At 58.1% G+C, this 12,287-nt stretch overlaps 1 protein-coding gene across 1 annotated transcript in view; it reads right to left on the bottom strand.

Annotated features, from left to right (window-relative positions):
• The window catches only part of LOC107195332, a 51,900-nt gene that overhangs the window by 36,435 nt on the left and 3,178 nt on the right, over positions 1-12,287 (bottom strand). Inside the window, exon 3 of the mRNA XM_025043522.1 lies at positions 10,797-10,903. Within this exon, the coding sequence (XP_024899290.1) occupies positions 10,797-10,903 (107 nt within the window). The remainder of the gene's footprint in view (positions 1-10,796; positions 10,904-12,287) is intronic.

Genomic DNA, 12,287 nt, shown 5'->3' with positions numbered 1-12,287 from the left:
TGCCCGGGGTGCCCCTTGGAGCTGGCCCTGATTCCGCGAAGGCCTCCCTCGGCACCTGGGTGGTGCTTGGCTGACACCCTTTCTAATCTAAATCACTCGAAAGCTCCTGCAGATGGAACCAGCCTTTTAATTTAACTTCGTTGTTATCTACATTAAATCCTCGACTATAAAATCAGCTTCTTAGACCCTCTCAATTACCCAGGCGAAATCGTCCCACAAAAGATGCATTTCCGTGAATCGAGCAAGTGAGCAACGATAATACAATTTCTTTAATAGAACCGATATTCCTTCTGGGGTAATTTCAATAAGCCACAACGGCACAATCGTTAACATTAATTATGAGCCTAAAAAAGCCACAGGACGGGAGCCAGAGGGCAGGGCTGTACCTTGGCGCGGTGGCAAGTTCAGTGTGACCTTGGCGAGGCCCACGGCCCCCGTGGCTCAGGTGTATCTCATCTGTAAGGCGACAGGTACGGTGGAGAGAGCCACATTCACAGACCGCTGGGGACCCACAGGCAGAGCACGAAGGTCGCCGCTGGGCAGCAACCAGGAGTTAGAAACGAAGCAGCACACTCTGCAGAAGGCGTCACCGCTAAGGAGCGCGAGCGTCGGTTCCTGAAACTTGTTAGAGACCCACCAAGGGCACACGTCCCAGCGGGCGACTGAATAACGTGTATTTTTGACTGTGGTTTACAACGGAAAGGTCTGGAAGAGACCTCTGATTTGTAGGTTGTAGTCAGTGTGACAAACACAGATAAGTGGTGTCGGGATGGCCCCAGGTACCGAGTCAACCGTGGGTGGCAGGCCTGGAGGGCGAGGTGGCTGTGCCCCGGTCTGGCTCTCTCTGCAGGAAGCCAGGCCCGCCCGTCGGTGGCCACGTGCACGGAGGGACCCTCCTGGGTGGAAACTCACAGAGGCCAGGCAGTTCCTGGGCTTCTGAGGACACTGAAGCAGACGGGGCAAGAAGCGACCTGACTTTGCTCCGGCGGGGGGGCCAGGGTGAAGGCCCCGACTGCAGACCCGGAGGAGGCCCTCACTCTGAGGGTGACGGTCACCGCACCAGTCGGCAGAATCGCGGGCCCTCCGTCCAGCCCTGCCCCACACCGGACACGTCCAGTGACGCGTGAATTCGGCCGTGGCAGGTCGCCAGGGGTCAGCTGTCCCGTGGAGGGCGGCACACCTGAACGCGGCCATCTCAACACGTCCCGAGACGCCGCCCGTCCTGCCCGAGCCCACGCGGACGGGGGAGGAGACAGGAAGCCCTGGCATCCTAGCCGACCCCCACCCGGCGACAACGCCCCTCCTGCTCTACCTGCCCTGCAGGACAGAGTGTGCCGTGAAGCCCAGGATGACCGTGAGGCCACGCCAGGCCTGCAGAGCCTGAGCACTGCCCTCGCGGCTGTGCCCGACCCGGCCCACCCACTGGTCTGTCACAGGCCCGCTCTCTGCCGGTCAGGGTGGGGGTGTCCTGCTCCACAGCTGTCCCCACACTCTCACTTTTAAACTGTCCTTGGGAGAATGCTGACCTCAGCCTGAGGCAGGGCCCAGGCCCACCCCCGACGCCCTGCCCGGCTCACTGGGCTTCGGACCCTGGACAGCATCCCTGCCCAGGCCGGGGCCAGGGAAGACACCAGAAGCAGCCAGCAGGTCCTGCTTGCAGAGGGTCCGAGGGGCTCCCTTCGCCCTGAGCTGCCCCTGCCCAGCTGCTCTGCGGGATGGGGTTCGGGGGGCAGTGGACAGCACGGACTGCCCCGGGACTGACAGCTGGGCGGCGGCGAGGCCCCTGAGGACACTGCCCTGGGCCAGCAGGCCCCAGTGCACGTTGGTCAAGCGGCTGCCCAGTGGCTGGCAGGCACCCACATCCTGTGCATGAGCAGGGAGAGCCCTCTGAGCCCCTCTGGGGTGACCCCGGGGAGGGCCGCCCTCAGATGTTAAACCCCTCTTCAGTGGGCGGTGCCCCCAGCACCCCCAAAGCTCCAGTGCAGCGTGTGCTCACACGGGGTGCAGAAGCCGGCAGCCCGTGGTCCGGGCTGCGCAGGTGCGTCAGGAGCTCCAGGTGTGGGAACGGCCGGGAGCCTGAGGCCCCACGGCCAGCTCCGATTCCGGAGCCTGTGGCACCGCGGTGACGTCCCCGTTCCCACAGACGCCTCGCCGGAAGCAGACACCGACTGACACCCGCTCAGGCAGTGCCCTGGCCACTAGGTGGCCTTTGCTCCCTAGGACCTGGCCGAGCAGATCGGGGAAGGAGGGCTGGATGTCATGCGAAGGGGCTTCGCCTGCGGCCCCGCCCGGAGCCTGGCCGGGCGGATGGGGCGCCTGCTGTCCCGGACGCCCTCTCCACCGGGGCTGAGGCTCACGCCTGGGGACCTATCCACTCTGACATCTGTGCATTTCCATGTAACGTCCCAAAATATTACTCTGCAATTATTTCCAGGGACTTAAGTGGGATCCCCAAGTACATACAATTAAGACTAAAATTGTAATTTTAAATTACTGCTAATTTGAATAAACATAAAGCTTCCCATCTCCGAGCCAACGCAGAGAACAATTTCCTAGTTAACCCTAGAGGCCACCGAACTCCTGGAAACGAGCACTCTGGACCCTCACTGAGACGAACAGCTCCTGAAATGCTAGAACCCCCCGCCACATTCTGGAAATGGTCATTTTCCAGCTTCGCAGAATGGCAGTGTTTCTCCGCTCACGTCCAGAAGGAGCAGCGCTGCCTGGCTGAGTGTGGCGATAATTTGGACCCACGGCACCGGCCCTAGGACCCGGTGGACAGGGGGCAACGAGGCAAGGCCGCCCCTCGTCAGCCTGCTCCACTGGACGGAGGCACCGCCTCCGACACACGGTGGCCTTTAGCCAGCCGCCCCCCTGCAACCGCCCATTCTGGGTCTCCTTGAAAGTCCAGGAGCCCCAGAATGACCGCCGTGAGGCTGGCTCTCCCAGGAAGCCAGGACGAGGGACAGGACGTCCAGCGTGACCCGTCCTGCTGCCCGAGAACTGGCAGGAAAGGCAGGCACACCACGTCGTCCTCCGACTGACACCCCACCGCACCCCACTCCAGTCTTCCCATGTCCCGGCCCACACGAGAAGGGGCTTTCTTTGGATGGCCGTGACCCATCAGGAGGGGCGGGTGGCTCCGTCTGACCCCTGGAGCGTCCCCAGGGCCGGGGGGCTGGAGCCGGGTCTCGTGAGAATCCCTGGGCAGGAGGCCAAGGCCAAGGCCAAGGCCAAGGCCAGAGTCTGCCCTGAAAAGGAGGAAGGAGAGTTTCCCGGTGGGAGGGGATGTCAGTCGGTGGAGGACGCCCAAGGGGTCCGGGGGGACACGACTCCAGGGACAGAGGGCACCGTCACGGGCACGTCCCGCGGGTCATGGACATGAGTTGCAAGTTGCCAAAGAAGCGTCTCTGAGAGACCCACAAAGCTGGCCCTCGAGGGTGCGGCCGAGATGCGACACCTGCTGGACCCTGAGTGGTAGGACCGCCCCCTTCCCAGACACCCCAACCCCCGGGGCCCGAGCTGGGCCAGCAGGGACAGAGGCACGAGGAGCGGACACGCACGGCCCTCCCCGCCCTGCCAGCGGCCGAGACGGGGCGGGCTCCGGCCGTCGTACTGCTGAAATGAGGCTGCTCCCGGGACTGAGGGTAACCGGAGAACATTCCAGCACCTGAGAACCGCGAGAGCTGCAGGAGCCGCCTGGAGGCAGCTTCGGAGAGACGGCGGGGGTGACGATAAAGCCATTTCTCACCCGTCCCTTACTCGGCCCAGGTGACTCGATGTCGTGGGCACAGTGGCACCGGCCGTGATGTCTCGGGGACACCAGCGCGGCCACACGGCGGGTATGTGACACAGCACACCCTTCTCCAGTCGGGTCCAGCCTGGTGTCCTCCAGCCCCACAGCACAGGGGCCACACGCACCCTGTGCTTTCTGTTCAGCGTGTGGCCCAAACCCGGTTTAGAGCCACAGACAACGCGGTCCACACCCGCCCGCTGGGTGGGACGCACGGTCTGCCCCAGACTCGGGAGCTGCGCGTTCAGTCCCATGCTCGGTGGTCAGCGCCACCAGCTCGATGCCAGCCTGTGCCAACCTCACAGCCTCCTGAGGGTGGACAGTGACAGCTGGCGGCTCCCCACGCGCCCCCGCAGCGGCAGGCCCACGACGCACGCCCGCCCGCCAGCCAGCCCGCCACCACCCCGGGCTGGCGACACGGGGCCGGGGCCTCGGACAGGCGCAGGGGACGTGACCGCTGGGCTTCTGTGTCAACCGGCCTGTTCCGCCACTTCGATGCGGGCAGAAGCAACTCCATGCTCAGTGCGGGGGCGGCCGTGCCACGCGTCCCCACGCGCGAGCTGCGGTCTCTGGGAATACGCATTCGCCCCCCTCCTTGATGGAATGAGGGAAATAATATTTGTTAAACTTGTCATTAAGAGCAGAACAGATGGCGACGGTTTAAAAATCTGTTCCCGAGAAGCGGTGTCAGAGCTGGATCGCCAAGTAGGCGAGGCGGACGGGGCTGACTCTGTTCTTCTCCGCGTGCACAAGGCCCCCTGTCGCCATCCAGAAGCAAAGCGCCGGGCATGCAGGGAAGGGGGTGGGGACGAAGGTCCGTCCCCAGTAAGAGGACACAACGGGTGGCAATTCAGGAGCGACCGCGGGAAAGGCCACCTGCCGCCCACCCAGCCAGACGCCCACACCGGGAGAGGCGAGCGGCCGTGGTCCCGCGTCTCGAGCGGGGGCTGCGGGCTAGTCCCCCGCTCCAGTGAGGACATCTGTGAACCTCCTACTCACAGTCCCGCCCGTCTGTGCTTCAATATCACTGAAACCGCAGTGAAAACCTACACGGTAGCAGCCGGGTGGCTCGGCCCCGTTACCCACTGCCTCGGTTTACCCGTTTGGAATGTGCCGGGCACTCTTCAGGGTGAGGGGACGAGGGGGAACAGACCGGCGAAGGCCCAGAGCCTCGGAGGTTATGCTCTAACAGGGATGACAGGCATCGAGAAGAGGACGTAACCCCAGGGGGTGATGGACCCCGGGGGGCGACAAGGCGCGGGGCCATCGGAGCGGGGGAAGCGCTGGGTTTCGGCGCCAACGTGTATGGAGCTTGGAGGCCACCGCGCCCGTCCTCCCCAGAAGCAGCAGCTGGACAAACTGAAAATCAATGACTTTTCAATGAGCTGAGTTTGCAGACTGGCCCCAGCCCCGGAACCCGAAGGGCCAGGAAACGTCTGCCCTTGGCCGTGGCAGAGGGAGGGAACGTAACCACTGTGACGCACGCCCGGAGCCTTGTCCACAACGAAGACCCCTGTCTAGGGGAGGGCTTGACCAGAGCCTCGTCCCCGAGCTCCGGGAAGGCCACCCCTCCCACTGAACCCCTCGCACCTTCCTGTCTCAAGAAGGGGGTTGGAGAGGCTGTACGAGAAGAAACCCTTGTGAACGTCACGGCCTGGGAACACAGACCCACCGAAAGACAGGGATGTCACCAGGGGACTGTGGGATGCTTCCCCTCCCCCACGCCAGCCCCCTCCCCAGCCCGGCTCCAGCGGCCAGGAGAGCTGCAGCCGGGAGAGCTGGAAGATGCAGACTCTGACGAGGAGGGCCGAGGGGAGCCCCAAGTCAGAGGAGAGGCAGAACCAAGGACAGCGGAGGAGTCTGAAGTCTCTGTGGCGCCTCCAGTGACACCACACTGACACGCAGCGCACCTGCTAATGAGATGTACATAAATCCTCGCGGTCAAGGCTTATGACCTCGGTTCCTATTTTCCAGTATAACGTGCCCGGCTTTCAACAACAACTCTTATAGAGCATGTTGAAGGCAAATTACAAAATAAGTAAAATTAAAAACAACAACAACACATTCTTAAGAGAAAAAGCAAGCACCGTAACCAGACTCGGAAGTGACACAGATTTCGGAATGATCAGAATGAATTTAAAACTCCTAGAATTAATACGTTAAGGGCTACAACGAGAAAAATGGAAGACGTGCGAGAACAGATGAATAATATAAACAGAGAGATGAAAACTCTAAAGCGTCAAAAAGAGATCTTAGAAATTAAAAAGAAAAAAGACTTGTGACAGACATGAAAAATGCACATCAGCGGACTGAACACGGCTGAGGAGGAAAGCAGTGAGCCCGCAGGCGTTTCGGTGGCGACGTCCCCAAATGGAATGCCAGGGAAGAAAGAGTAAGGGGGCGGGGGGAGGGGACGAGCATTCGGGAACTGCGGGACGATCTCGAGGACGGAGCACGCGTGTCATCGGAACACCAAAAGGCACAAGAGAGCGACGGAGAAAACACATATTTGAGGCGATAAATGGCCAACGTGTTTCCAAAATTAATGACAGTCACGAAACCACAGATCCAAAAAGCTCCAAAAACTATACAGAATAAACGCTAAACACGTTTTTAAAGTTAAAAGAAAGAAACGCTACGTATCATACTCGAACTGCAGGAAACCGAAAAGAAAATCATGAAAGAAACCAGAAACATTTTTTCTATAGAGGCACAGAAAAGAATTTTCTGAAAACTTCAGAAAAGAATTTTATAAAGGAAAGAATGTCAGCAGACTTCTCCCCCCCCAAAAAACATGTAAGCAAGAAGACGGTAGAAGAAAATCTTTCAGGTTTGAAAAGAAAAACACGTCAACCTAGAATTGTATCCCCAGCAAAATTATCCCTCAAAAGTGAAGGAGAAATACTTTCTCAGACAAAAACTCAGGGAATGCCTCACCAGCAGACACGGCCCGAAAGAAATGTTAAAAGTATTTTCTTCATGCAGAAGGTTGGAAACTTGAATCTACATAAAGGAAGAATGTCCAGGAAGGAATAAATGAAGGTAAAACCAAATCTTTTATTTTTCTTACTTTCATTTGGTCTAAAAAAGTAATTATTTATTTAAAGCAACAATAGGAACGATGCGTTTTGCTGTCACAGCTTACGGACAAGTGGGACGCATGCCAGCATTGTCACAGGGACAGGAGGGGAGAGTCGGGACTACTCTGTCTTAAGGTACTTGCACTAAACGAGAAGAAGCACATTCGGTGTTATCGGAGTCTTTTAAAACGTATATTGTAAACTCTTAGGTGAAAAAATTTTAAAAGAGGTACAAATGACAAGCCGAGAGGAGATATATAACGACATAAGATGCTCAGTGAAAACCAGAGACGCGAGAAAAAGAAGCTCGTGGCAAGAATAAGGGACGGTTAGTTAAAGTCTGATACTAAGCTAACTACACGATTCAGTTTCCCCCCCGTCTACAGGGTTCTGTGCCGACTCCCGGAGGACGCACGAAACCACGCGGAGTCTCAAACTCGGTATGAACTAAATTTCCCCTGTGATTAAGTTTCATTTATAAACGAGACACCGTAAGAATAACGGGAAAAACAAGAATGACCAGTAATAAAACGGAACAAGGTTAACAATGTATCGTAATAGAAGTTACGAGAACGCGGCACTGTGAAGTAAAACGGGGATTACCCGAACGTGACCACTGCAGTGGTGGGACTCGCCCTCCGCAGAGGTGGCTGCTGAGTGACTAGCGGCGGGAGCGGCCAGGGCGCGGGCGCACTGGACCAAGGACGAGTCGCGCCCCAGGCGGGAAGGAGCAGGTGGCAGGAGAGTTCACCGCTCTGCTCGGAGCAGTGAGCAACAGGGAACTTGTAGACTGTGGATATCTGGAATGTTCCATTTCATACATTCAGACCACAGTTGACCGCAGGTAACCGAAATCACAGAAAGTGAAACCGAATAAGCGGGGGACGGACCACGGTCACCATCTTCGATGCGCAGGGTCTAAAGAAACCGATTCAAAGGCCGGTCGTTGGAGTGGATGAAACGACAAGACCCAGCTACACGCCGTCCACAAGAAACCCGTTTGCCATAGGAAGACTCTGACGGGCTCAAAATGAAGCGATGGAGAAGGATGTTAGGGTCCCAGTGCTGATTTCGGACAAAGCGGACTTTAGAACAGGAGCGTTATCATGGAGAAAGAGGGGCCGTGGGTGGCGTGAGACGCAGCTCAGTTCGATTCTCGGGGAAGAGATCGCGGCCACGCTCCTGACAGGACTGTGCAAACACACGAGGCCAAAGTGACAGGAGGGAGGAGGGACAGACGGGGCCACCGTCGCGACCGGCGACGTGCACATCCCCGTGGCAACCGCCAGAACGAGCAGGCAGAAAACCAGCCAGCAGAGTTCACGCGATCGGCACTACCGATCGACAGGATCTAAGTGACATCTGCAGAACATTCCAGCTCACGAGAGCGAAATACACATTCTTCTCGAGCAAGCTTGTGTGGAACATTCGCCACGTGTCTTAGTCCATTCGGGCTCTTTCTCATAACGAAATACCACGGTCTGGGGGGCTTCTTCTCCAGTTCTGGGGGCCGGGCGTCCGAGATCAGGGTGCCAGCACGGTCGGGTGAGGACCTCGGCAAGTCTAGACTTCTCACTGTGTCCTCACATGGCAGAAGGGACAAGGGATGAGGGGGCTCCGTGGGGCCACTTAGACAAGGCAGGCACCAGTCCCATGAGGGCTTGGCCTGGTCACCTCCCAAAGGCTCCTGACCCCATCACCTCGGGGGTTATGATGTCAGCGCATGAATTGGGGACACAAACATTCAGACTACAGCACCAAGACAGACCGTGTTAGGGGGCAGAGAGCTGCCTTAACGAGTTTTTAAGAAACGAAGATCCTACAAAGTATTTCTCAGACCAGAATGGAATTAAACTAAAATCAGCAACAGGAAGTAAGTGAAATCCCCAATTGTGTTTCGATTTGGAAATCAAATGAAAACGATAATACCGTTTGTCAAAATGTAGCAAAAGCAGCGGCTACGGGGAAATTTATAGCATTAAATGTACATGAGAAGAAGAAAGAGCTACAGTCAGTAACCTAGGAAATAAAACGAAGAACGATTTAAGCCTAAAGCAAGCAGAAGAAATGCAGTAAAAATTAGGGCATAGATCAATGTAACTGAAAACTGGAAAATAACAGAGAAAAACAACGAACTAAAAATTTGTGGGGTTTTTTCGTTGTTGTTGTTTTTGTTTTTTTGGCTAAGCTAACCAAGAAAAAGGAGACACAGATTACTCATATCAGAAATGAAAGTACGGACCCCACGAACGTCAAAAGAATAATAAAGGAATGCTACAAACGACTCTGTGCCCCAAATTTGATAATTTAGATAAAATGGACCAGTTTCTTAAAAGATGTACACTACCGAACTCACACGAGGAGAAAAAGACACGTTAAATAGCTGCGTGTATTCAATCGATAATTAACGACCTCTTAAAAAGAAATCACCAGGCCCAGATGGCTTCTCACGAATTCTGCCAAATGTTTAAAGAAATGACACCCATTCTTTAACTTCCGTTCCAGAAATGAGAAGAGGAAGGAGCATTTCTTATGTCATTCTATGAAGCCAGAATTATCCTTATGTCAAAACCAAAGGCATCCCAAGAAAAAAAAAACCATTGATCCATCTCTCTCATAAACACTTCAAATACTTTACAAAATATTAGCAAATGGAATCCGACAGTGTATGAGAAGAATTAGACGTCACCACCAAATGGGATTTATTTCAGGGGTGAGATGCTGGGTCGACGTGAGAGAAATCGATCTGTGTAATCCACCACGGAACAGACTAAAAGAAGAAAAATCGTATCCGTTGATGCAGAAAAATCATTTGATAAAATCGAACACCCACTCCTGCTCAAACACTCACCAAGTCAGGAATAGAGAAGACCCTTAGCTTGATTAAAAAAAAAAAAAATCTACAAAAAACCCACAGCTGTTAGAGAAATGCAAATCCAAAGCACAATAAGATGCCACCTCACAGCCACAGGACCGGCCATGACGTCTTTAAAACAGAAAGAAAGGACGAGAGCTGGCGAGGTCGAGGGCCGCGGGAGGCCCCCCGCACGCCGGCGCGGGTGCGCGTGCTGCCGCGGTGCGGGAAACGCGGGGCGGCCGCTCAGAAATGACCGCGCGGCCCAGCAATTCCGCTCCCGGGTGTCGACAGCGAGGACGTGAAATCGGGCGTTCGAGCACATCCTTGTACACGCGCACTCGTAACAGCATTGTCCACGGTGACCAGGAGACAGAAACCACCCAGACGGACACGCCAGAAGTGTGCAGAATACGGCGGAATAGTATGCAGCCCGGCAAAAGGATGCCGCGCCCGCCCGTGCCAGCGCGGTGGACCGCGTGCTCATCATCCTCGTCAACACCGCCGGACACGGGCGGTCACGCGGCGCACGATTTCTGGTTTGCAGGAAAGATCCAGACCAGGGAACTCCACAGAGAGGGAAAGCAGAGTGAGGGGTGCCAAGGGGTGAGGGTGCGGGGGGGTGGGGAGTGACTGCGGGGTGGGCATGCCTGCTTCCTCCCGGGACCAGCCGCCGGGGTCAAGGGCGAGCGGCCTGGGGTGCAGAGCTGCTGTCGCCAGGTCCTGCCTGGCCCTGCTGGCCCCGCTCCCCGGACGCCCAGGGCCATCGGCACATGGCGGAAAGGGTGTCCCTCATGGAGGCAACTCGATGGCACTGGAGGACCAGAGTGGCACAGAGGGACGTGGCGGGTCTGAACGGAGCGAGGGGCAGGGTCGCGTCTGCTGGGTGGCCCTCTGTCCCCTGGGTAGGCCCTGTAGTGCCCCTAGTCTTTCTCCTTAAAACAAAGGTGACTTTGTAAAAACAGAAAATGGCATGGCGGCATTTGAGCCATCGTGAGAGAGAATGAGGGTGTCGCTGGCCCGCCAGCTCCCGCTCGGCGCGGAGGAGGCCGCCACGGGCCCTACTCACTCAGAGTCTCGGGGCCCCAGAGGACGCTGGGCCATGCGCGGGACGCTGCTGGCCTCGGTGGCGGGCTCGTGCACACAGGGTTCGGCAACGCGGGGATCCCCCGGAAGCTGGAACGGAAGAGAAACAAACGGGGTGTCATTGGGGCGCACACGCCAACGCTCCCTGACGACGGCTCACACCCCGAAACACGGCGGGACAGACGGCTCCCTGTGCCACGCCCTCAGAGGCAGCTCGGGGCCCAGGCTCCGCGGGGCCCCCCAACACGCCGGGATCGGAGTCCCAAGCTGCCGTGGGCCTCCCTGCGTGTTCCGGGGCCAGCAGCACAGACGGGGAGGACAAGGCGAGGCCCGCGGTCCCGTGTCGCCTTCAGTGTCTCAAACCCCGCCGGAGGTGACGGCCCGCGCCGCTGATGCCGCAGGGTCCCCTCGCTCGGACGGGAAACGCAGTGGCCTTCGAGCTTTGTCCCCGGCCTGTTCTTCCAAAGCAGCGACAGGCTACGGGCGCCGCAGAGCGTGCTGTCGCTGGGGTTCGCGCCCTTAAAATCGCGTTGCCGCCCACGGGGGAGAAGTCCTACCGAATGCGCAAAACGAGCCTTTGCAGGAGACGCAAACACACCAGGCGGGTGTCGCCCGAGGCCTCTGCACGGGCCACCCCCGCGGCTGTCCACACGGCTCCCGCCCCCGCTTCGGGCTGCTGCTCGGCCGCCGCCCTCCCGACCGCCCTCCTGAGACCCCGACCTGGCCTCCCCGCTCCGAGTCCCTCCGTGGCCCTCACGGCCGCCTCACGCGTGACACGCTTCCTGCACCCATCTCCGTCATCGTGTGCCTGCCCTCGCTGGAACTCTGCGAGGCCAGGGGACGAGTGATCCCCACTCAGGAGACGCCGTGGAATCAGTGGATGGGTGAGCCCCCCACCGGGGAGGAAAGCGGGGCCCGTGCACCCACCGCCAGCACCAGCAGCCCGGGAGGCCGACGGGCACGCGCACAGAGACACACAGTGACACACACACCCGCAGTGACCCTGACGAGCTGCCACCGTCCAAACTGCCCGGAGGCAGGAACAAGAGGCCCTGAGAGCCGGAGCCGACTGTCCCCTTGCAGTGAGCCCCGAAGGCAGGCGGGCGAGAGCCCAGAGCAGGCGCTGAGCCCAGCCCCTGGCTCCACGGGGGAGGCCGAGGCCCACAGGGCGGCAGGCCCCTCGGTGTCCGGTGGCCCCCTCGGTGTCCAGGGCCCGCCACGCCCCGGGCCACGCCGAGGTCTTGAATGTTTGAAATCCAAGTATGACCGGACCATGCGGATCAAACTGCGCTGTTCTAGGCGAACCTGCACCGTCACCTCGGGCACCAGATTTCAACAGGTGACTCCGGGGGACACAAGCGTTCAGTCCAGGATGTGTGCACCTGCCTGTGCGGTGGCTATGCTTCACTCAAACTGTCGCCTGAAGGAGTCGAGGCTGGGTGGACGGGGGCGGCAGGGGAGCAGGGGGCAGTGG

This window comes from Pteropus alecto, unplaced genomic scaffold (assembly GCF_000325575.1).
Source record: "Pteropus alecto unplaced genomic scaffold, ASM32557v1 scaffold102, whole genome shotgun sequence".
NCBI lineage: Eukaryota > Metazoa > Chordata > Mammalia > Chiroptera > Pteropodidae > Pteropus > Pteropus alecto.
Note: the sequence above shows the minus strand (reverse complement) of the source record. Positions and strands in the feature narration are given on the sequence as shown.